This window comes from Lineus longissimus, chromosome 13 (assembly GCF_910592395.1).
Source record: "Lineus longissimus chromosome 13, tnLinLong1.2, whole genome shotgun sequence".
NCBI lineage: Eukaryota > Metazoa > Nemertea > Pilidiophora > Heteronemertea > Lineidae > Lineus > Lineus longissimus.
Window position 1 is genome coordinate 14,568,717 of NC_088320.1, and position 26,748 is coordinate 14,595,464.

At 40.6% G+C, this 26,748-nt stretch overlaps 1 protein-coding gene across 3 annotated transcripts in view; it reads right to left on the minus strand.

Annotated features, from left to right (window-relative positions):
- LOC135498015 (BRCA1-associated RING domain protein 1-like) overlaps positions 1–26,748 on the minus strand; it is a 293,715-nt gene that overhangs the window by 6,701 nt on the left and 260,266 nt on the right. The window contains exons 1-5 of one of the 3 annotated variants that reach the window (XM_064788127.1): positions 8,241–8,257; positions 5,747–5,803; positions 4,387–4,535; positions 2,373–2,597; positions 13–1,628 (exon numbers count right to left, since the gene is read on the minus strand). In XM_064788127.1, the coding sequence (XP_064644197.1) occupies positions 13–1,628; positions 2,373–2,597; positions 4,387–4,535; positions 5,747–5,799 (2,043 nt within the window). In that variant the 5' untranslated portion in view covers positions 5,800–5,803; positions 8,241–8,257. Of the gene's footprint in view, positions 1–12; positions 1,629–2,372; positions 2,598–4,386; positions 4,536–5,746; positions 5,804–8,025; positions 8,206–8,240; positions 8,258–26,748 lie in introns of those variants that run through there. The other 2 variants (XM_064788125.1, XM_064788126.1) reach the window with 2 other exon arrangements.

The window sequence follows — 26,748 nt, forward strand, 5'->3', positions numbered from 1 at the left end:
CTCAACACTCACCAGTGGTGTCCATCCAGCATTGTCCTTCGTGTTTGGATTAGCGCCCTCTACCAGCATCGCCCGGACTTTCACCACGTCACCTTTAATTGCAACCACGTGTAACGGAGTCTCACCTCGAGCGTTCTTCTTTTGTAACTGACTGGCGGGACTGCTCGTGGACAACCTTGCGGAAGACTTTCGACCAGGCGTCACAATACCAACATCCTGATCACTCCCTGCAGATTTCCGGTGAGTTTTCCCACTTGATGCGGAACAGGGGAAACCACCACCAGTTGAAGGGGTCGTGGGTTCTAACATCTTCTGCTCACCGCTGGTGGACATTCGTGTTTCCTCCTTACCAGATGCGCAAACAAAACTGTTCAAACTTGATAACTTCTTTTGACCTCCAGTTGACCTTCGTCTGCCTATCTTGCTCGAGACTGGTGTAGTGAAGGAATCAGGTGAAACACTTTCTACCACAGCAGCAGAACAGTCGGGAGATATTTTTAGACAAGCCCTTTTCTCAGCTGCTGAACTTTTCCTTTCATTTCCTGCAGATTTTCGGCCGGATTTCCCAGTCGATGCAGGAGCCTTGGAAATGAATTTGGCCACATTTGATGCCTCCTTCTGACGTCCAGTGCGTTCCTGGTTGGATTCTGGAGCAGCCAAAACATCAGATGAAGTACTTTCTAGCTTGGTACAAGTTGCAGCATTCGCAGTTTCGTCAAACGACTTGTGACTCTTTTTTGTAGCTGCAACATGATCGGATTCCAGTGGCAGCCTCTTTTTGCGGTTTTCAGGTGTCTTCTCCATCCTGCCTGACAAGGCCTTGGCAATCTTATCATCACTTGGTTCAGTAACAGGTGTTTCAGATGTGCCACTCTGCTCATCATCACGGCTTCCAACACTCTCATGCATAGGTTGGTTTATCTTGGTAAAACCACTCGGCAACAAATCTGATTTATCCAACTTCTCCAAACTCACGTATGGCTCAGCCTCATCCAGGTGACGGTACTCTTTACCGCATCTTCGAGTTCTTCCATCAACATCATCATCATAGTGACTCGGTGGCAAATCCTTCGGTTCCTGCTGATCTGTGAGTTCCCCCAACTCCTGCTGGATACCACAGTCCCCACACTCTAGATTATCCCCATCATCCTTGACATCCGAATGCTCCTTCTTCCTCACATCCTCCTGGCTCAGCGGCAAAACAACACGCACAGTCTTTTTCACTCCTTTCTTAGCAATACAACTGTCACACTTGGACAAAGCTCGCCACGACTTGTTTATATCCTGCAGACGTTTCGTCTTCTTCTCCTTGGTGGTCCTACTGCGGCTGCTGCGCCCAGTCTGCCAACCACTGCTAGTCCCCAGTGTCTGCCTGCCACTGCTACTCCCCAGTGTCTGCCTGCCACTGCTACTCCCCAGTGTCTGCCTGCCACTGCTACTCCCCAGTGTCTGCCTGCCACTGCTACTCCCCAGTGTCTGCCTGCCACTGCTATCCTCGTTCAAAGGAGCAGCTTTTCCTTTCTTCTTGCGAACCGACTTTCCTTTCTTGTCATTTGCAGCCTGGGGCGACGCAATGAAATCATAGACGGATGAGGGCTCCGCGGCCTTGGAAGGAGTCCTCTCAGTTTCTGTCAAAAATACAAAACCAGATTCTGTAAGATGCTAAATGGCAGACTCTTACGTTGCCGTTATCTCGCCAGGCAAGCTTCGAATGCCAGAGTCACCTTGATTCTCACTGTACTCATCCCAGCAAGCTGAAGTGCAGAACTTTTATGTACAGTAGAACCTCTCTATTAAGGACACCCTCGGGACTGACAAGTGCTGTCCTTAATAGAGAGGTGTCCTGATTAGAGAGGTCAAATTGAATGTAAATAACCAATATGGGACCAAACCTAGTGTCCTTAATTGAGAGGTTGTCCTTAATAGAGAGATGTCCGCCAAGGGAGGTTCCACTGGACAAGCCTGTAGTTGGTGGCATCCCGCACTTGACTACTGAGCTTAGTTTACCAAGTGGCATCTCAGAAGTGGCATGATAACGGTTATAAAGTATCATTGGATAGTTTCACTGCCACATCCATGCTAGTTCGTTCACAAATCGAGCAGATCTAGTATCTTTAATGCCACACCAATGAGCACGGAACTGTTTCTTCGAATGTACCGGCAGAGAAGATTTTAGGAACAAGGGTACAAGATACCACATAAATCACAGGCTGTAGAAGTGTAACTGACAGTGGACTTACTAAGACGCCACAATCATCAATTGATTGATAACAGAAAATTCAGCTGAGTGAGTGGAATGTGTTCCACTTATCTCTGTAATAAGTACGGTTCCATGAAACTGATCCATCATATCGGCTTCAAATGATAGTTACCTGGTCCTGGCTCTGGGCCCTCCTTACTCTCCATATCATCATCCTGGCAGTCAACCTCCATATCTTCAGTGTGATCTGACCCCTCGTCTTCCTGGACGGGGTCCTCCATCTCCCCTGCAGGATCCGGAGCTTGCTGTATGTCCCGAGCTGGGCCCTCGGTGGGCTGCACGTTCCCAGCATGGTCCAGAGCAGAAGCATTACTCGCAGATTCAGATTCTGACATTGCTGAAAAGAATTGCATGAAAATATAAAGCTCATTGCAGGCGTAATGTTAAGTGCTGGGAGCATGCAATAACTTCTTACATGCAGGAATCCCCAGGCCTTTCAATTACATGGAGACCTCTACACCCTGTATTTTTTTTAGCCTATTTTGGGGACATGTACTTTTGCTTTTTAGCTTAATTTGGGGACATTTCGTCATGCCAATTTGCCTGAACATCGACGTCCTTATTGGCTGACATTGCCACATGCACCTGAAAACTCATAATTTTAGGATGAAAAGTATCAAATTAGGCCATTTAGGATGAGATTTGGTCATTTAAGGTGTCAAAAAACGCTTCAGGGGGTCAAATTACCCCTTAAAAAAAATTTTAAAAAAAATGTTTTTTTTTCTATTTTGGGGACATTTTTTCAGGGCCTAATTTGGGGACGTGCCAAATTTCCTACACCGTATAGCGGTGTGAAAATGATGTAATCGAAAGGCCTGAATTCCCAACTGAATGTAGAAACATTGAAATGTGCAGTGCAAAGTCTGGCCAGCATCTCTTGTCAGTTTCCTAATAGGCCGACAACCAGGCACTTCCCCACCGTTTCTAGCCCCTAGCCCTAGATGTCACCTGTGTTCTACTCCTTGACATGACATTGTTAACAAGTCATTGAGCGACACTTTGAAGGGACAGCCATTCACTGGCATTCAGGAAGAAATGATGGTATTTCTTTAGTTAAGAGGAAGAAGGGAGAGCCTTTCTTTGGTTTGGAGGAAGAAATGACACTGTTTCTTTGGTTTAATTAAAGAAAGAAGGGAGAGCCTTTCTTTGGTTTGGAGGAAGAAACGACACTGTTTCTTTGGTTTAATTAAAGAAAGAAGGGAGAGCCTTTCTTTGGTTTGGAGGAAGAAATGACACTGTTTCTTTGGTTTAATTAAAGAAAGAAGGGAGAGCCTTTCTTTGGTTTGGAGGAAGAAACGACACTGTTTCTTCCTTTAGAGTAAGAAGCAGTGTTCTCTGCTGCCACCAGACCAAAATTAAAGACCTTTTTCTCTGAAGCTGTAATGGTTTTTCTATCAAATGAAACGGCCAGGGGCCATTGTGCTCACCGTATAGCATATAGGTCTAGCCAAAGTCGGTACGACATGTGATGTATCGTTGCTTGGAGTACCTACCATAAAAATATCATAGAAAACAAGTCACTATTAAGCGAGATATTGCACTTTAACCTTTTTTAGTTTTGGCCTTCTTGTAACCAAGTCGAGAATTAGATCAGATCGAAATTCGGTGTCCGAGGTTACATGACGAAGGGAGTCATGTGTATCAAATTTCACGTTCATAGTTTCATCGGTTAAGAAACGTGCCATAGTTACGTTCAAATGGAAAATTTAAGCCATTTGACCTCTGTGACCTTGAAAACTAGGTCAAATCAAAATACTGTATGATATGTGATGTATCCTTGCTAGGAGAACCTACCATAAAAATTTTATCGAAAACAAGTGACTCATAACAGAGATATCACACTTTATAGGTTTCCGCTTCTGGCCCCCTGGTGGTCAAGTCAAGAATCAGATCGGACCGAAATTCAGTGTCAGAGGTCACCTGACCTGAAGAACTTCAACCTCAACAAAATCTGAGCTTACCACCTGACAGAGGAAAAACTGAGGGGAAAACACTGTACTTGTAAATAACGTCTCAGTTCATCTCACCACTGCGACTGTAGCGCTGATGACAAGGTGCTCAACATGGGTTGACGTGAACCTGACGTCCAAAACGATGTCATGTTCCCGCATAGCCATGGAACCTACCATCTTGGTCTCCCTTGTACAGCAGCGTGTTGAGATACTTGGCAAGCTTGATGATGTTCTTCATGTTGCGGTTGACTTCCAGGTCCTTCATGTGGGAGGGAAAGTTGCAGACCGGGCACACAGTCCCTGCGTATTCCTCAGCGCAATCGCTGTAATGAGAACATCGGTTATGAGACAAAATCACAGCCATCATAATATGACATGAACACAAAGTCCATCCATAATCAGTTGCTAACACTTGCAAACTTACCATCAAAAGAATTTACATATATAACGTACACAAATCAAAGCAACAAAATGGTTTGTTGGCCTGTAGCCGTACTGGGGCTGCCTTTTCAAAACCTCATCAATGCTTGGATTGATCTTAGCTTGAGAACCTTGTTGGACCTACCACAAGATGATGTACAAGCCAGAGCAGGGGCTCCCATCAGTGTAGCCCTTGTTTAACAGCCAGGCCTGTCTGTCATGGTTGGACCTACCACAAGATGATGTACCCCAACCAGAGCAGGGGCTCCCATCAGTGTAGCCCTTGTTTAACAGCCTGGCCTGTCTGTCATGGTTGGACCTACCACAAGATGATGAACAAGCCAGAGCAGGGGCTCCCATCAGTGTAGCCCTTTCATGAAGTAATGAAGAAAACTACATAATCCCATTCCAGGTAGAGTTCATGGTGTTTTTAGAATGGAAACGGATACTTCACTCTTAGTATTGGTTGTCTCACCAGACACCACACAGGGGAGCTGTCATTTTGTCAAAAACCCTGCAGCCGCCTCTGTCATGATTTGAGTCTAATTTTTCAAGTTTTAGCTTTCGAACACGGGCCTTTGCGAGTTTGGTTAGCCAACTGGTCTCCCTATCACTATCAATGAGGAACCGGTGCGATTTATCCGCCGCGTGGCACTGCAATCGATCATACCAAAACTCTCCATTTCCAATGCATTATCATGTTATTTCTGAGCCCGAAAACGATCGCTTATTTTCGACCGATTTCGGCGACGATTGCATCTTCCTGTTTTAAATCTATTGAGCTATCAGTTTCTTAAGATAATTTTGTGGAAAATATGCGCGATGCCAGTTATTGGGCATGTTTCTGTTGTTGAAATCCTGGGCAAAAATGTACGCAATGGTTTCCCGTGATTGACCTCATGCGACGTCAACAGACCAGAAAATGACGTCATGGCGTCAGAAGGTACGATCGATTGTGGCGCCGCCACTGGCATTTATCTTAACGCCGGTTCCTCATTCCTTACAAAGCAAAGATTACATCACCGTCTACCCTTAGCAACATTTCTTTTTCTCACAGAACTCCAATGGATAGTTGCCTCAAGTCAAGATTAAGCTGAGCTTTTGCTAAACTTACCGGCAGAAAATATGCTGACATGATTTGAGAGTGCAGGGGTCACGGAGAATCATGTGACTGGAAGTAAAAAACATGCATTGCTTTGAGAAATTATATTGAAGAAAAGAAATTTCATGGATTACGTTGTGCAGCATTTGATCATTTTTCCTAAAATCCATTATTGATGATTTCAAGAGGCGGAGTGATCATATTACACGTAGCCTGTTGATGTCCTGATGATACTGAGGAGCAGCTGTGGTGTTGAGGCTCGGAATCTCAGCTACAGAGACGTTAAGAGTCCCTTAACTGGATAGCCCAACGGAGCAGGAGTTACTGACATCTCTCTCCTTTCTCATGCTCAAGCATCGCCCAATGCGGACAGAATGGACCATGGCTTTAGGAGTATTTAGGTATGCTGGGGTTCGAATTAAAGCAAAAAACAAAATTACATGGGTCTAAAACTAAAGGGTGTCAAAATTATTATCTCAACAACCCTTACCCCGAAAGTGTCTTCATAGGCATCATCGTGAAGGTCTATAGGCCTATGAGTACTGTCGAATTGAGAAGTTTTTATTCACATTATGCCCACAAAGGCTTGTGGGACGGGGGACAAAGGTACCACTTTTGCCCGTTTTGACCTTCCCTGGGGATGCAGGGTTCATCAAGGGGGCCAAAAACAGACAGAGCCGGCAAATAACGTTGCACACCCGCTGATTATGCATGATTTATTTCATTTACTGGCCCTCTTAGCTGATTGGTCAGTTATGCGCCAACTGTACCATTGGCATATCCAGGACTAAAGTTCCCTCTTAGTGCCGTATTATTACCTAAAAACGTTTTCCCATTGCCCGGTAGTGGTAGGCCAACTAATTTGTCAAAAAGAACTCGCTTCTAACAACATTTTGGCAAATTGGCCCTTGGCCATATCAATCATTGATTACCACCAAGTCAGTGGATATGATGATGATGCATGGATGATAAACAAATGCATGACATTGTCATTGTGACAATTGTCAAGTCCATGGCTCATGGCATGCACTCTAGTTTGGTTCAAGATGTTCAGAAATGCTGCATATCGCTCTCATTTTCACAATTGCTCTTGGATTTTTATCAAACCTGTACCTCTCAAGAAAAATGGCCTATGACATGTTACAGCATAGGAAATTTGACTACACATCATTTGCACAGGGATTTCGCGCTATACAACACTTAAGAAGTTGGCCTGGAAGTGGAAGTTGCAGCGGTACGTTTCGAGCCTATAATCATGCTGTGAATAAATTAACGATCCCGCCAAATATGCACGATTTGGACGCGAGCGCAACACAGTGTTTTCTTTGTATTTGATATGCTTAACAGGTCATATTCGGTACGCGCGAGGCTATACTCAAAACATACCAGGCTAACTTCTTGTCAATCTTGAGTGTTGTATTGAAATGTCACGATAAGGCCATAGGAATGATTAATCCTGTTTACCGTCTGAATGATTTAAAAAGATGATGAGGCTTTTTTTCATTTGTCATTATTCATTATCGGTTTACACTACAGTCTGATTTACTGGTCAAAACACGCGATTCAGCAAGTTCCAGTAAATGAAAATCAGGTCGGTCATCAACATGAGGCATTGAAAAAATGTCATTATTATGATGAAGAGCCTACCCTGCGAAATTTTTATTGTGTTTTTCAATCATTTAAGGTAAAGATGAACCACTGGAAGGAAAGATTATTTAAATAAAAAAATGATGGCAACAATAAAATAAATAGATTTTTAAAAAAATAATGAAAATATTTCATGTTCGCTCAGAACCCATGCGGGAGGTGGACGGTAAACAGGATTAATAATTCCAATGGCCTAAAGATGTTGCACAAGCTCCCGACTCCCTGTTGCAAGTAGCGTCATCATGACCCGCCATGTTTTACACATGCATTTGATTCAGCATAGCCATCAATATCAGAATATGTAGGGGCTCATCATTTTCTGGAACAGGATGTAGCAGTTACTTAAAATCATGTTTTTTGTGCTGGGACATAATGGCATTATAATTTGACGTCGTATGTTTGATTAAATTTGAAGTGATTACTGAGTGATAAAGCAAAGGGAGCGATTTGCAACATTTCTGACGATGTTGAACCTAACTATAATAATCAGTACACATGGTATTTGTGGTACAGTAGAATGTCAATGGTTAACTGTACAGACAGTTACAGTACAGCAACTGCACTGTCACTGTCAACATAACATCAAACATGCATGGATGGTCAAGTCGGTGACGTGTGGTCTGTGGAGTCGAGTGGAAACGCACCAAATCTTGCACAAAAGCAGATCTTCCAGCTCTGTTAGAGCTTTCTTCGTGTGCCGATATTGACATGGACCTTCCATACTCTCTAAATAAATGAGCACACCACTCAAAGGGGTCAAGTGTTGCTTTTATTTTGGTTTATTTTGACGATTTCATGGATTTACAAAATTTAACTTCCGCAGTATGGGCCCACAAATTGGAAAATAACTTAAACTGACCCAAACCATGTCGGGCACGCATAGGTCTCGTTAGGGAGTTTTTCCCAAATGTACGCGATGATGACGTGCCCCATTAACAGGACGTAACATCTATTTTAAAATGCGTTTCCAAAGTGAATGCATGAGGACAACCCATTTGTGTCGTATATCACTGGAAACGCCCGATTCCCCTGATTCTGCAGGATGTTAAATCGGGCATTTTATTTCTTTAAATAAATCATAAGCGTCGCATTTGCTCCTAGCTCTGTTCACCATCCCAAATGGCAATATTGCCAATTGGGCCGGACAATCACGAAAAACCCCAAATATTATACATTTCTTCCTGAATAATTCTTACAGAGACCATTCTCCCATGAAAGACAGTTGCTTACGCTATACAAAAATCCAAAAAAAATCGAGGGTCAACCATTGAACTTTTGAGATATGTTGAATTTTGCACAAATCAGCGAAAAACGCACCAACTGGCAATGGACGGCATTTCAACACGGGGCCGACGCACATCCCAAGTTCAGTGTACACATACGTCGGCAACAACAGTATAAATGCGTAGTTTCTTGTTAGTCGCCTATTGAATAGCGCTCTAGGTTTCAGAAACTCCAAAAAAACATGTCTTTGCCAAAACACCTGCTGAATCAACGCTGACATACTGTAAGGACCGAGAAATCAATGATTTTAGGAACTACGGTTAGGGGTTGGCCGCGCATGAATAACAAAAAAAACTCCCTAATGAGACCATAAATTATAGGTCTCACTCCACAGTTTCAAAATCAGCCAAAAGTGGCCATCCCTAAGGTCTCGTTAGGGAGTTTTTCCCAAATGTACGCGATGATGACGTGCCCCGCGATTTATTTTTTCACACCAGGTGCGGCCATTTTGTTTTCCATATATGGCATAATTTATGCAGCATCGTCATTGCATGTAGAATGTACGTTTTTCGAGAAAAAAATTGGGATCCTTGCGAGAGCTAAGCGAACTAATTATCGCGCGCTAAAACAAAAGGTAGGTCATTCAGTGCGGTGACCGGCGCGCGAACTCAATGGGGATTTCCAAAACCAAAAACGTCAATTCATTCGTATGAATAAATGAATGAATTATGACGAGTTTGCCATATATGGAAAACAAAATGGCCGCACCTGGTGTGAAAAAATAAATCGCACGTGCCCCATTAACAGGACGTAACATCTATTTTAAAATGCGTTTCCAAAGTGAATGCATGAGGACAACCCATTTGTGTCGTATATCACTGGAAACGCCCGATTCCCCTAATTCTGCAGGATGTCAAATCGGGCATTTTATTTCTTTAAATAAATAATAAGCGTCGCATTTGCTCCTAGCTATGTTCACCATCCCAAATGGCAATATTGCCAATTGGGCCGGACAATCACGAAAAACCCCAAATATTATACATTTCTTCCTGAATAATTCTTACAGTGACCATTCTCCCATGAAAGACAGTTGCTAACGGTACACAAAAATCAAAAAAAAAAATTGAGGGTCAATCATTGAACTTTTGAGATATGTTGAATTTTGCACAAATCAGCGAAAAACGCACCAACTGGCACTGGACGGCATTTCAACACGGGGCCGACGCACATCCCAAGTTCAGTGTACACATACTTATTTGATTACTTTTATTACTTATTGCTCTCTTTTCTTCTGACTCTCTATCTACACTGCACTTCTGTTTATTGTATTTTCGTCCCATGTAAAATGTAAATTTTATACGGATTCAATAAACTTTTGTAATTTGTAATTAATTGGAGTGAGACCCTAGTGTTGTATAATAGTTATCTGGTCTACATCTTACAAATTTGCGTAACCTCTCTAATGTGTATTTACCAACTTTGCACTTAGTGATCTCCCGCCTTTTCTTGTTATTCTTGAACCTTTGTCATTGAGGCCATTGAGGTCGTTTCTATGACAACGCAAGTGCACCATCCATTCAATCATAATTTAATCAATTAATAGTTTGCCTTGTGATTGGCCAGGGACTACTTTCTTTCATAATCCACCAATCACAGAGTAGCTTGGTCACGTGGTGACGCCCCACTTTTGAGGTGCGGGGCTTCTAAAAATCACTTGCCTGGGACACAAGCGGATGGTAACAACTTGTTGATTTTCTGTGCTATCCTTCAGAGTTCCCCAAGTCAGGGGTTCGTTTTCTTGAACCTTTAGCCATGTCGTAAATCAAGTACTGAAACATTTATCCTCTGTATGCCAGCTGGCATACCCTAGACGATGTAACACGTAATGGAGAAATAAACGTATAAAAGACATATCTGTGTTCTGGTTCAACTGCTGATCATCACGTGGATGTTCTAACAATCTTTCGCAGGAGACACTCACTCGATGGAATATAACATGGCGACCTGTGTTCTGGTTCAACTGCTGATCATCACGTGGATTTTCTAACAATCTTTCGCAGGAGACACTCACTCGATGGAATATAACACTAGTCTCGGGAAGGTGTAAACTGTTGATTTAATTATTGATGAAAATGTTGATTGGGGTCCTCTAACTTCGGTGGCTTGATATTTGTTTGTTTTTTTAATGTTTTTCAATCAAATTCGCTATGTTATATTTTAGAGTCATCTAGTGAGGTGGTAAAAAGGAAAATAGAAAATATTTCATATGAATGGGTGATTTTGATCAAAGAGTGGAGGCCATTTTTTGAGGTTTTTGAGATGCGCCGATCGGCTTTTAGAAATTCTGTTGAGGGGTCCTAGTACTTAAAGATTATCAGCGTATTTGTTCCAAATTTGATATTTCTGACAAGTCCAAGTCATATTCGTTCACAATTTTTTTTTCGTTTGAATGACAATGAAAGTATCATCGAGTCTTAGGCCAAAATAGTTGTCCGCCCTCAACCTATTTTGTTGATCCAAGATGGCGGATCTTCTGTCAAAGTGAGATCATCAGAGTCAACATCAAAATGCATTTTACTATGAAAATGTCAAATGACAGTCATTAAATTCCACTGTCTCATTAACCGAGAGTCATTTCTGCAGGTAACAATATAGAGCGGCGGTACATTACACAGATAATAGAGCGACGATACAATACACAGGCCCGTTGCGGTGGAAAACAGAAATGTCCTCGTTTTTCACTTTCGCTCCGAATCGACTCTAACTTTAGGGCAAATCCGCCACTGCTGACATCATTGGTTCCACAAAACTGGTTTCAAAATATGAACGCGGGTTGAGGATTGCTCAAAAAGGGGGGAAATTTCCACCTCAAGTCGGGATAATTTTTAATCTTAAGTAATCGCGTAGTTCCACTGTTTTAGCTCAGATGGCGCCAGCTGAGGTCCTGTCAAAATTATTTGCCTCCCTGAGGCTAATGACACGAAACTCTACAGGGTGGCCCAGAAAGGCTTTCCCTTGCATAATAGAATTATATTGTGTATCCATTGTGTGAGGGAAAAAAATAATTCTTGGCCGCCCTGTGGTACACGAACTTGAGTAATAGGGAAACGCATGTACGACTATCTACTTTCTGGAAATTTGTCAAAAAAACTTCGTTTTCATGCCAAAACCTACCAAAAACGTAACATAGATAAAACCGACAAGTTTCCCTATTACTGACTTAAGTTGGTTCAAATATCCTCTGCTAATTAAATATGAAAAAGATTTACTGCCTTAGATGTAAGGAAATTACAGGTAATTCGGGTAAGTTAACTCATCACATCACTTCAAATGGACACAGATATCTACTGGTCAAGTGCGCGAAATGTCACAAAGATAAAAGCAAGTTTACTGCTTAATAATTTTTTTATTCTAAATCATGAGTGAAAGGATGTACAGTTATGTCCCTTTAGAGAAGTATTTCAGTCAAATTAGTGATGAAAACTTCGTTTTCAGTCAAATTTCCAGAAATAGTGATGAAAACTTCGTTTTCAGTCAAATGCAGTATTTCAATCCAATGAAACAGGTAACACCTATGAAACAAAATGGTTACATTAGACCAAGGGGTGAACCATTATTGACAAGCCCTGAAGAAGATCCGGACAAAGTGCACAGAGCAGAGCTCGATCTTACAGTAACACCTATGAAACAGGTAACACCTATGAAACAGGTAACACCTATGAAACAGGTAACACCTATGAAACAGTATGATACATTCACAGGAAGTGATGCTCAATTGTGCCGTAACTGCAAACGATGGACACTTTTTGAATGCCAGAAAAAACTGAATTTTGACAGACCGGCCAAGCAACTTTACACGTAATGCAGGAATTGCAATTCGACCACTTACAGTGATTACTTTAAGAATCCAGAAATAACGATTGAGAACAAAACACGTTACTTTGACTACATCATCAGAGGCCTTGGTCAGACACATCTGTCAGATTTATTCGTAAATGATTTGAAACATTTTGTTGAAAATAGGATTAAGGTTTACTTCTCAAGTCCAACAAAATCGCTCTGTGCGACCAGCTATGAAAAAACAGTCCTGAATGCCTTGTGATTTGGTATTGTTAAACTCAAACCCAATGATGTCTTACCTGGCCTAGAGTGTGACACTTATTTAGAAATTGAATTCATTAACAGAGCAATTGGTAAACCTCAGTTGACCAAAGACAATTTCACAGATCTCAGAATGGTTTTCTTGGCATTCCTCAAATATCTTCATTACAGGGGAGTTAAAATTAACATAAATTACAAGCTGTTTTTACACCAAGCATTTAAGGCATTGAAAATTGATTATGTAGTATTGAAACCGAATCCAACTGATAAGGCCCGACTGGATGATTTGAGCTCTCTATGGTCTGGTTTTTTAGGAAGCATTTTCTTCAAAAATTACAGGCTTGAATATGAAAATGAACAAGCAATCGATAATCAAAGTGAAATTCTATTGAAGGCATTAGAGGTGCAAGATATCAGTAAATGTTACCCTTTACCATGTAGTCTAGAACTTACCAGATCGAGATATGCTCTTAGGACTTTTCCTGGAAGGGATTTTCCTGGAAGTGATTTTCCTGGAAGTGATTTTCCTTTCAAATAAATGATTAATCAGGAAGCATCTGTCATTGAACAACAAATGAAACAAATCGGAGTGATCCCAGTTAATACAGCCTCAAATTCAGTTGGTACAAATCAGCAACTGAACACTGCTAATCAGCAACTGAAAGGTACTAATTACCAACAGAATTACACTACAAACCAACAGAACACTGCTAATTACAACCAGAATTACACTACAAATCAACAAGCTTCTAACAAGGCGTTAAATAGTTCAAATTTAGTCAGTTCTAGTGACCAACTAGGGTCAACTAGCTCTCAACAAAATTTAACTAACTGTCAACTAGGGTCAACTGGAGCTACGCTCTCAGGACAAAGTCCGACTAACTGTCAACAAAATTTAACCGAAAATGGCCTTAAAGCTAAACTAGACCTTGAGGTGCTTGTTGCAACAGGTAAAAGCAAGGATTTCCTAAATAAACAGCTTACATTTAATGACTTAGACGCAATGAATGAGAAGGAAGTATTGAAACACCATAGAATTTACATGACAAAGATGGCTGCCAGACTTAACGATTCATTGGGTAAGACAGTCTTAAAAACTTACACTAAATTAACAAAACTGTTCTTGCCTGTTGATGATGAAGACCAGCTGTACGAAGACCTAAGAAATGATTACATTGTTACCAATGAATTGGACAAATGGTTAGGATGGTTTAGTTTGAGAATGGGTGCACTAACTGCTCTTGCCTCATCAACACTGATCACTTTAGGACATTGTCACGAACCAAAATCTGCTAGTGAACATGAAAATTTCAGAAGATTAAATGGAAGTGGAGCAGGACAAAATCCAGAGAGCAGAGCTAGAGAGCATAGCTCGAGTGACGGACAGTGAAAAGCCCCTTAAGACAGCAAGATCAGAAAAACAAATTGCATGGTCTCGAGAATTAGGTAAAAGATCTCAGGAATTCAAGAAGTCAAAAAAGGAGAGGTTTACTAGGAAATACGATGAACCCAGGAAAGACGATGAACCCGAACAAAGTTCAACTCAACCCGGACCAGAGCCTGAAAATACTGGAAGTTCCGGGAGTACAGCACTGTATGTCATTTTAGCTGCATTTGGTTTTGCAGTCATCATTTACTACTATCCTAAGATTCTAACCAACAAGAAAGTACGAGACAGGCTTCAAGTAGGTAGTAAACCAGAAGTAAGCAAACCAGAAGGAAGTAAACCAGAAGGCAAACATAACCATGACATAACTCCTAAAACATGTAATCTTAGTTTAATGGAGTAGAATTATTCAAACACACTATTCTTAGTTTCAAGTGAAAAATTTAAAGTAACTGTGCTCCCTCTGAAATTAATTACTTTACCACTCTCATCAGTGATTTCAAATTTGATATGATTTGTACATTTTTTGTTCACTATTTTCTTACAATTGAGTTCATATCTCTGGTATTGTACCTGATCACCATCTTCAACAGGAAAATTACATAAAATGTCAGAAGGTTTATTGTTGTAGAGGGTCTTAGTTTTGTCAACCAAATTTGATCTTATGAATACTTCTTTTCTGTAAAAGTTAAGTGGCTTGGTGGAGTAGTATTTTCCTTTTTTGTTGAACACATCTTGTTTAACGCCGAACCATTCATTTACCACATAGGCAAAGTGTGAGGAGAATGTTTTGCCAGCTGGTGTATCATTTACAATACCATGAAATAAGTTATTAAGGTAAAAGTATTTGTCCTCTGTAAGTTCAAGGACTAGGCAATTTTTGTCACAGTAAATTTTCACATGGCTTATTCCGTTTTCTTTTATGTATGATTGCCATACCTCACAAAACGAACTTAAACTAAAATGTCGAGAGTGTGGAAATGTAGATTGACTGTTTTTTGATTATTGTTCTAATAGAGGGGTTATTTAAAAAATTCAAACAAAGTTCATCTGGCGTCATACCGGGTTTATGTTTAAAGTCTTCAATGCACTTATCTATTATGGTTGCATTCAGTGATTTATTAAATCTAAACTCTTCGTAAAGAAACATGAATATTTGGACATGCGCTGGTAGCATATCGCTTGACCACCACGAATTGTAAAACGCTACCGTTTTCAAAGTGATCGATTTTATGTTCAATGGGTCTGTTAAGTTAAGCTCAAATATGGCTTCATCGCATTCATACTCAAAAATTATGAAGTCCATTTTCTATTTAATTAAAGTGATTTAATTAAAGTGATTTAATTACAGTGATTTAATTACAGTGATTTAATTAAAGTGATTTAATTCAAGTGATTTAATTACAGTGATTTAATTACAGTTATCTAATTAAGGTTAAACATTCATTAAATCACTGTAATCAATGTATTTTTAATAGTACATACCGAAAGGCAATGTAGAGATGCCATCCTCTAAGATGAAACGCTTGTCATCGAAAGGGCTTAAGCTTTTCTTATCAATCTCTTCCAGATACATTTGATTCTTTTCTGACCTCAGATGACGCATTTTGTGATTAAAAGTCTTAGTGTTTTCAAGACAATCAACGTAGTCATCAAATGTAATATACTTCTTCAGTACATTATTAGCGATTCCCTTCAATTTCTTTGATTCTGAATTTTTAATTTCTGTACGCATACATCTTACTCCTAAGTGCAATAAATTCTAGCATTTTGTCTCCTCCCAGCTCATCCTTAAAGTGGCCTGGCACTTTCTTCTTGCTAGTGTCGTAAAGAGGATGTGTCCAAATAAAGAAGTTCTAGGTTTTTCTCACCAAAGTAAGGTTGAAGTATGTTGTAGTAGAATTCATACATCAGCAGCTTGGACAACTCCAGTACTGCAGCTCCTATGTAGATTGGCTTATTGAACTTCATGGTTGTGAGTCTCATGCAAATTGCAGCGCTACTTTCGTCAAAGATGTTAATCGATGAAAACCTGGGACTTGCCATGAAGTTCTTGGCACTTTCTCCATCTGTCACCAGTTCAATTTCTACCCTGTTCCTTACGTTTTCACATGTCTTTCCGTAGAAAGCATTGTTCATTAATTTGAAGTAATCTTTCTCGAAATCAGTAGTAGAAGCCATCCTCTTTTTAGTGTTGAAGTCGATGTATGATTTCAACCACTTTGATTGTTTGAAACTGATGACAGAATGGACCTTTTTTAGTGTCATTCCTTGCTTTAAGTAAAACTGTAAAAGTCTGTAATGCACGATGTAGTTGGTCTTGTCCTTCTGTGTGAGGATCAATTTTTCTACCCTTGACCTCTTCTCGTCACCAAGTAACCCTTTCTGGTAAGGGCTTAATTCGTCGTCGTCTATGAAAAGCGATTCTGGACAGAATGGAAAGTTCTTTGACTTGAACTTGATTTCCTCTGGATAAGCCAAATCCACTTCGAAAAGATATCCTACTTTACTGTCTTTAGGAATTGACATGACCTTCTCTTTGTTCAAACTATTATTACCGTGAAACATTTGAAAACTGCCGTAAGGCTGACTTTCCATCATAGCCCAGCCATAGAGATTGTTTGCGTCGATGTAGAGTAGTTTGTGGTGTACATCTGCCTTGACATGTCTTGTTCCCATCACACCTGAAATTCCACCTCTTATTGCCTTTTCAAAGTAAGTAGAATATTGGTATCGGTAAGAAGTTCGAGATTTATGTCTTTGTGTTTCAATCCGGCCAACCAGGTCAAGCCAGGTGCTGAATAGCAGTGACAAGGATCGATCTGAAAATTGTTTAAATTAACGTCCCTGAATTTCTCGAATAAATCAGCTGACAAAAGAACGTCTGTTTTGAGGTACAGGTCGATGAACTCTCCATGATTTCTGATCTTGAAATGATCCCATATGTCTTTGGCTTTTAGGTAAACTGAATCATCCGACATTTCATTCTTCAATTCATCAAAGAACATAGACTTCTCTAAGTGAGTAACACTGTAACTTTCATGTGACGTGTAAAATGAATAAGGCACAGATCCTTTCTTCCTCAATAGTTTAAAATCGTCAGGATTGGGGTAAGACTGTTTTGTTATCTTAAAGTCACCATCTTCCATCGATTTGGTGATGTTGTCCAAGCCAGACTGTAAGAATCTGTAAGAGCCTAAAAATTTAAAACAACCGAACTCAAATGAAATGTACTCTTCTGCGTTTTCAGCAAGAAGCTTCAGTTTCTTGTGTGATCTAGACATCAAATCTCTGATGAAGAGGTAAGCATCATAATTACTGAGATTGTGAAAAAACACTGGGACAAACATGGCTTTCTTCTCGTTCAAGTTGCAAGCTTTGTGAGCAGCACCTCTGTATTCTCCATTGTAGTGATTGTGATCTTGAACTCTGTCCTCACCTAACAATTTATTGCAGTAGTAACAGTTTGTTTCTTGGGAATGTCTCACCAAATCTTCGTCTGTCATGATGAGAGGAATGTTGCAGTTCAGTAGAGTTGAGAACGTCTCTTCCATTCTGAGTAACCAGTTACAGAAAACGTCAACTACATCAGCACCCCTGTGACAGAGATACTCACTGGCGTAGATTTGTGGATAGTCAGAGTGAACGTAAACTCCAACTGCTGACGCAATCTGTTTGAATAGTTTTTTAGTAGTATCAGTATTACTTGAGCACTGCTCTCTAAACTCTGTCCGAGTTGCATTATCATTGACTGTTGTGCACATTCAAGAGCTAGTCCAGCACCCATCAGTGTAAGCCTTGTCCAACTCCGAATGGCTCAACAACATCAGTATCTGTGCTGGTGTGACCGGTGTCCGTTAGCAATTTCAAAGCATTAAATTTTATTAATAAGACATGTTGATATCAATAAAACTGACTACCTGATGCGTTGCAATGGTCGATTTCATCGCGAAATGCAAAAATAAATTAAGCACGAAAATATTCAGGTTTATAACAATATCTCTAATCGTTATTTGTCCCGGTGGAACGATATGATTGACGCTGCTACAGTTTTGGGTTTTGCATAATTAAGATTTAGTTTCAATGAATTGATATACTGTTAAGGTGTTAGAAAAGTGTCCGCAACCCCCCCCCCCCCCCCACCAGCACCACAACCACCACCACCACAACCACATATTTCTAAAGGCCGCTGAATTGATATTGATTGGATCTTTCTCGTTTCAGATTCGTTTGGTTATGCAATTGCAACTGAAGGACGACAACGACAAGGATATTATATGCGTAAATTACAAAGTATTATATAACGCAGATTAATGACTGCATAGTATTTTAGCCCTTCATTGAAATCAAATATCGGCGCAATGCACTTATACTAGACTGTGAAATGATGCTATTCGAGGGACGATAACCCCATGAATAAATGAGCCGAACAGTCTTGTCGACCGACAATTCTCACTTGGAAACTACGGTATGCTTGCATGTGCTCAACAGCTATGCACGTTGAACTACTGCGCATCCATGTTTAACGTGGGACAATGAAATTGTGTAATATGCCCCCCCCCCCGAGCCAACAGCCTCAAAGCCTCCGCACACACAAAGTTTTATTCGTTGATTTTGTTGAATTTATTTGTTGAGTGAGAAATACTTGATGTTAACTTGATGATCCAAATTGTATTAGTATGTGGGATGAAATACCTGGCTTTCATGCGGCGAACATTTGTATTATGTCTTGTTGACAACATATCAGTCGCATATATCTTTCTGACAAATAGAAGTGAGTAAAAAACACAAACCCCAATGGAACCGACTTCATCAACGTGTTGATTATCATTGGAAACAGCGCGTTAAACCACCACAACTTACTTATACCGAAGTTATTCTCTATTATTCTCTTCTAATTTATCAACGTGCTTTGACGCCGGCAGCTATATAGCTCTAATGATGTGAGCTAGGGGGTATTTACGGACATTTCAATGCCATATTTATGTTTTGTTGCATTCAAACACCTTCTTCAATGCCTGTCTAAACCGACGGCCCGTTGCACAGTTCATGTAGATGAAAAACATGACAAAGCTGTTTAAATTGCTCAAAAAGTATGAAATATTGAGATATCGAGACTTGAAGAGGATGGAATTAGTCAACGTATTTGTGACATCTCGCCTGGGAGATGAAAAATCAATGCCTCTGTGACAGCCGAGTTGCTTACATGTATATCATTGAGGAGCCGTGTTGCTTCATAGAGATGTTATGATGTTTTATTTTTCTAATACCGGGAAATTGTATTGATGATGGTCTATTTTATTCTTATTGTCCAGATACCACATGCTATGGCTAAATTGTGAGAGAAAAGCATTTGTTTTCTGACATTCTACTCCCAAATCAAATATCAGTTTTGGTTACATTTGAATACCTTTCCCAAGGCTTGTCTAAACCGTCGTCCCAATGCACAGTAGATGAAGAAATTGACAAAACTGTTCAAATTGCTCAGAAAGTAGGAAATATTGATAACGCCAAAATAAGCATTACTGTCGATATCGAGACCTGAATAGGATTTAATTAATCCAAGTACTTGGGAAAGCCCGCCCGCGAGTTCTAGAATTATAAATATCACCACCACTGTGACCACTCTATGCGTAACCATCTTAATCAGTTTGTCTCGCTCTGCGTCTTTCTTGGTGAGATGTCTAGTAGTCGCCTGATTTAGGCTCAATGATATCAAGCGAGTTAAGATTATAAGGCTCGTTATTGGTATCAATGAATTAATAATGATATGAATGACACTTATGTAGGTGATGTGGAAGTAATAGTTAAAGTACAAAGCTGTGTACTTCCACCAGGGTAGGATCATACGTGAGCAAGGGTCGTAAAGAAATGTCACCTCGTACGAGAGGAACAGGGGTATTCGATACAAGAAGGCGCCAAAACAGATTGCGGATAGCGAAATGTAGGCATTCCTCTTTGTGCATAAAGCTGCCGCCAACAGTGGCCTGCAGACTGCAATGAATCGCTCAGTGGCAACACAAAAAGTGATATAGATGGATGCAGTCTTTGAAAAGAAAGTCATAGTGCGGAGATAACTGTATGCGTGCGCATGAAACAAAATATACTCGAACCAAAATCCCGTATAGTAATACAGGGCCTGCATTGATTCACCGAATACTTGCAAAATCAAGACTAGACTATCGGTTGCTGCTAAACCTTGTAGCAGCACCGAAGTTGATGTGTATGGCCGCTCATGTCCTATACCAATAATAGCAAGTATGTTTGCTGGAAAGCCAATTACTGCCATAATTAATGCCAATGGTACATTAACGGTGAAAGCCGCAAAATCATAGAAACCAATCAAAGGCAGTATTCGATACAAACAGGTTCCATTCTCTCTGTATATAGTGAAAATAATGGTCACGTTTGTTGTTGCCATCGCAGCTGGTTTAACCGTCAAATCTACGAGCATGAAATAGATAATTTTGTAACATCTAGTTCACCAGTTGGCATCCCTGGATAAAGAAGCTCTTTGTTACACGATAGACCAATTTTCTGGTCGTTACTGCGACATGCTTATCACTCTGTTGTGTATAAACGGCGAATAACACCAAGTTATAGAACCAAATCAAGCGTTATATCGGATACAAACATAGTCCAAGCTTTATCAATGTGCTAAAAAGAGTGGTCTCGCCAGTTCTCACCATTGTAAATGTTTCTATCTAAAATTCTACGAGCGAATCATCACATTTTTATAGAAAAATTGCTACTAGCTTTGGCTGTTTCCATCAGGCACTTTGACAGGTGGCTGTCTGGATAAAGAAGCTCTCGGTTCAAGTCAAAATTGCTGAACTAATCTTCTGGTCGATGCTGCGTATCACTGCCTTGTCGAGGTGACGTCATGATCCAGATTTATTTGGTGAATGGAATGAGAAAGACCTGACTTATTTAAACTGGTTTTTCAATGTTGCATGAAATACCCAACTTTCATGCGGCGTCCGGTTAACATTTGTGTTTTGGCTTATATATCGCCGACAAACTGGAGCGATTTAATAAATGAAAACCCCAAGGAAATGATTTCATCAATGTATTGATTATCATCGAAAACAAGGCATCATTATTTGCCAAATATTAAACCTCCTACCAACATTAACACTTAACAAAGTTCTCTCAGCCGTCTATTTATTTTTCATTCATGGTTGGCCAATTTCCGATTCCTGTGCGGCAGTTCGAACAAATTTCACGCATCCTTTCCCAATGAGACGGTCATTGCATCACCTGAAACAACTTGACCATATCCTCCTTTATCTTATGATAATGATCGACGTAAACACCTCCATGATGGTGAACTCGAACTCCTTTTAGCAATCGGACTACCACTGCAGAGAACCACCGAATATGGATAGAAACGCAGCATAACGCTCTTCATCAACCTATCAGTCAATGGGACACGTAATGAGAACAGTGTGAATAGAGATCATATATTTCTGCAAACCGATTAAACGTGTTTCTATTCAATCACACTAGATGCGTACCTTTGAAAAGAAATATCCACCTCGCAACTTGAGAAATTGTTTTATAATATCGTTGTTGTATTCTGTTTCGGTGATACGGATCATGATACCGGTATTTAATGTTTAAGTTTACTGTTGGAGGCAGTTCTTGTGTGTATAGAGGGATTCTTTACAAAAACGCCCCAAAACAGATCGCGAATGGAGAAATGTAGGCGTTCCTTTTTGTGCATAAAAGCTGCCGCCCACAGAGGCCTGCAGACAGCAATGAATCGCTCAGTGGCAACACGAACAGTGACACAGATGGATGCAGACTTTAGGAAGAAAATCAGTGTGCGGAGATAACTGTATGCGTGCGTATGAAACCAAATACACTCGAACCAAAAACCCGTGTAGTCGCACAGGACCGGCATCGATTCAACAAATACTGGCGAAACCAAGTCTGTCCACAAACTAAAAAACATGGTTTCTACTCAGAACTTCACTCGATGTGTCTTAACGTGTCTGACTACGCTTAACCACGCCCTTGACCACACCCTTGTCCCAGACCTTAACTGGGTCCATTGTTTGCGTATAAATTAGCACGTGCCGTAATTGTCTTCACCGGCAGAAAAACAAGAAACTAACAACGTGACAAATCGCGCGTAAAACAAATGAACCAAGCCAGAAGAGGTGAGTCATTCAGTGAAACTCTGGGTAAAGTTCCTGTGAACAAGGTACCTGGTGTTAATCATCATTGTAAACCTCGTTCGCCTGTTGCATCTTGGCCTGCGTACACTGAGACATGAGAGACATGGTTTACATAGGGAGGAAATTCCCATAACGTCATTCTCATGAATGAATTATGAACAAGTGCCGAAAATATGGGTAACCAATCGGCGTCGTCAGGTGTGTAAAAATAAATCGCATTCCTATATGATGAAATGCGTAGATGCAATGACGGGGCCGAAGCTGAAAGTCGACCTCGGGGCAATCGGGCAGCTGGAAGACGCTTCCCGCGCTACTAATAACGAATAACGAACAATGAGTTTTACTGTACGATTTGAAACTCAATCAGAAATAGACTTCGAACATTTACAGAAAAAAAAGATATTAATAAAACAGGGGAAAAACAAACATATTGAAGTCGAAAACTGGCAACTCTTTTAAGATGGGGCCCGGAGAGTGAGGTGAATGCTTTTGTTTTCGACATTAATAAAAACAAAGGGTTTCATATGACTCATGATCAAAATCATCTTGTTTCAACCACTGCCACAGGGCGATGTAGTCGCTTCTTGCTTCCTTTTTGTAGGCAGAAACAAGAGCCAACCTCTAGATTTCACAAGAAGATCGGGAATTCGTGTCATCATTGCAATATCAACTTCGGCGACACTGAAATACCTTCCGCAGGGCTTGTCTGAACCGTTGGCCTGTTGAACAGTAAATGAAGAAATTAACAAAACTGTTTAAATTGCTCAGAAAGTATGAAATATTGAGAACACCCGAATAGATATCAAAGTCTAAATCGAGACTTGAGTATGATTGAATTGCTCCAAGCAGTGCGGAAAGCCCGCCTGGCATCTCCAGTGTTATAAATATAACCACCACGGTCACCACCCGATACGTAACCATCCTCATTTGTTTGTCCCGCTGTACGTCATTCTTGGTGAGATGAGAAATAGTCGCCTGCTTGAGGGTAGATAATACCAAGCCGGTGAGGGTTGTGAGACTAATTATCGGTATCAATGAATTGATAAGGATATGAAGGCTTACTATGTATATGGTAAAGAAATAATAGTCAAAGTACAAGTCAGTATAGTTCCACCAAGGCAAGATCATACGCGAGCAAGGGTCGTAATGGAATTCGACTCCATATGAGAGGAACAGGGGGATTCTATACAAGAACGCCCCAAAACAGATCGCGAATAGAGAAATGTAGGCGTTCCTTTTTGTGCATATAGCTGCCGCCCACAGAGGCCTGCAGACAGCAATGAATCGCTCTGTGGCAACGCAAATGGTGATATAAATGGATGCAGTCTTTGAAAAGAAAATCAGTGTGCGGAGATAACTGTATGCGTGCGCATGAAACAAAATATACTCGAACCAAAAACCCGTGTAGATGTACAAGTCTTGTAATGATTTGCCAAATACTACCGAAACCAAGACCAGACTGTCAGCAACGGCTAAACCTTGTAGCAGCAGCGACGTTGATGTGTATGGCCGCTCATATCCTACACCAATAATTGCAAGTATATTTGCTGGAAAGCCAATTACTGCCATGATTAATGTTGATGGTACATTAACGGGGAAAACCGCCAAACCATAGAAACCAATCAAGGGATATATTGGATACAAACATGTACCATTCTCTCTGAATATGGTGAAAGGAATGGCCTCGTTAGTTGTCGCCATCGCAGCTGGTTTTAACCGTCAAATCTACGAGCATGAAATATTAATTTTTATAACATCTAGTTCACCAGTTGGCACCCCTGGATAAAGAAGCTCTTGGTTACACGATAGACCAATTTTCTAGTCGTTACTGCGACATGCGTATTACCCCGATGTGTGTAAACGGCGAATAGCACCAAATTATAGAACCAAATCAAGAGATGTGTGGGATACAAACATAGTCCACGCTTCATGGATGTGCTGAAAAAAGTGGCCTCGCCAGTTGTCATCATCGTAGATGTTTTTTACCTTAAAATCTACGAGCAAATCATCACATTTTTATAGAAAAATTGCTACTAGCTTTGGCTGTTTCCATCAGGCATTTTGACAGGTGGCTCTCTGGATAAAGAAGCTCTCGGTTCATGTCAAGATTGGTAAACTAATCTTCTGGTCGATGCTGCGTATCACTGCCTTGTCGAGGTGACGTCATGATCCAGATTTATTTGGTGAAGGGAATGAGAAAGACCTGACTTATTTAAACTGGTTTTTCAATGTTGCATGAAAAACCGAACTTTCATGCGGCGTCCGGTAAACATTTGTGTTTTGGCTTATATATCGCCGACAAACTGGAGCGATAAAAAAAGAAAACCCCAAGGAAATGATTTCATCAAAAACAAGGCATCATTATTGGCCAAATAATAAAATTTGTTCCAACACTAACACTTAACGAAGTTCTCTTAGCCGCCTATTCGTTTTTCATTAATTTGGCCAATTTCCAATTCCTGTTGGACAGTTCGAACAAAATTCTCTGTAAATTTCTCACATCCTGTCCAAATGAGACTGTCTGTGCATCATCTGAAATTACTTCACAATATCCTCCTTTAACTTATGATATTGATCAACGTAAACACCTCCATGATGGTGAACTCGAACTCCTTTTAGCAATCGGACTACCACTGCAGAGAACCACCGAATATGGATAGAAACGTAGCATAACGCTCTTCGTCAACCTATCAGTCAATGGAACACGTAATGAGAACAGTGTGAATAAAGAACATATATATTTCTGGAAACCTACTCAAAAAGTTTCAATTCAATCACACTAGATGCGTACCTTTGAAAACAAATATCCCCCTTGCAACTGGAGAAATTGTTTTATAATATCGATGTTGTATTCTGTTTCGGTGATACGGAACATGATATCGGTTTTGTTGAATGCTGAACAACGCGAGAAATCGAACGATTATTGTTGGAGGCAGCTCTTCCGTGTATATTGCTAAACGGCTCATGCATCACTGTAATCACCCCCCCCCCCCCACACACACCCACCCCACCGTCCTATTCTAGACCTCTAATCTTTATACACATGTCTAAAGTTAGCACCAAGGTTACTAAACCGTTAGTAACAGCAATAGTATAACACCCTAAAGACGGAGGTTGATTCAATGTGCATTCCCAGAAGTCATTACCTTTAGGTCTCATGATTCCGGAAACGAAGCACCATATCTTTAAGTATCTAAAGCACTTGTCCTGAAGCAAATTGAGACAAGGAACACTTACTCCTACTAAATTTGTGTCGTCAGAAGTTTTAAAATGATGTTCAGCTCTCGTGACGCCACGTTTGGTGTTCGGAAGATCACACTGACAAACTTTCGTGAAAAAAATAATTTTGCTTCGCTTTAAAAACGGCAGCTTAATTGGAGTAGTGAGGGAAGATAAGTTTTTTTCTGCATGCGTCTGTTAACTACAGCTCTGGCGGTATTTATTCAGTCCAGGTTATACATAATACGTTCCTGAATTGTTATCAATGTCAATTAGGCGAACATCGCGCATACAGGCTGCACCAACAGTATTCAAATGTTTAGGTACATAACACAATGAAAGTGATTTTAACCCTCCGAGCTGTGTTCAATCGGAAATTAAAATCCTGATGGTATACGTATGTCAGTCACTCCTGACAAAAAGAAGTTTTTGAAGACTAAAAAAACACCTTGGGGTCAACATCGGACTCGATCGGGGAACATCATCCTCCAGCAACCATGCAGGGTCAGACGTGTGCTCCCTTCGCAGCTGGTAGAGTGAAATGCCCTGACGCTCAGGAAGGGAGAATATTTCGAATAGGACCCGAGGAACATAGCACCCTCTTTATATCAGACCTGGATAACATAAATACGCACCCAAAAATGATTATAATCTCTTGTCCCAACACTGCAGAAGACCTCATGGATGGGGAGGCTCCTTTTGTACAAGTATCATTTCAGGAACACATTTCTGGTTATGAAGGATTATTGAATAGCTACATACATCAAGTATCAGCTATTGTTTATCACATGATAAGTTGATAACTGTAGCATCATGCTTGGTACATTTGGAACCTTGTTGATCTTGCCATGTAATGTTTAGCCCTTATGTCACAGGAAAAGATATCCTGCATAGTGGGGCAAGTTTGCATGATGCAAGTTTAGATTTCAAAAGATAAATTTAGTGTCCAATTCTTAACCATGATCCGTCAGAACAATACAGGGCTGAACGCAGTTTCCAGGACGACTTTCTACTCCCAGCCCAGTCTTACGTAAGTAGATCCAGAGTACATGTATAATAATCATGATGTTCGCCATGCACCTGCCAACTGAACATACTCATTGGCAATGCAATTACGCAACCTTTCTCCTCCATATTAATGGTATTGAAATAATGGCCAACCAAGGTGCGCCAAACGCCACGCTTATCATATATTACATCATATGAGGATGTATAAAGCCTAGCTTTGAACTAACTCGTCATTCAAGCGGTCA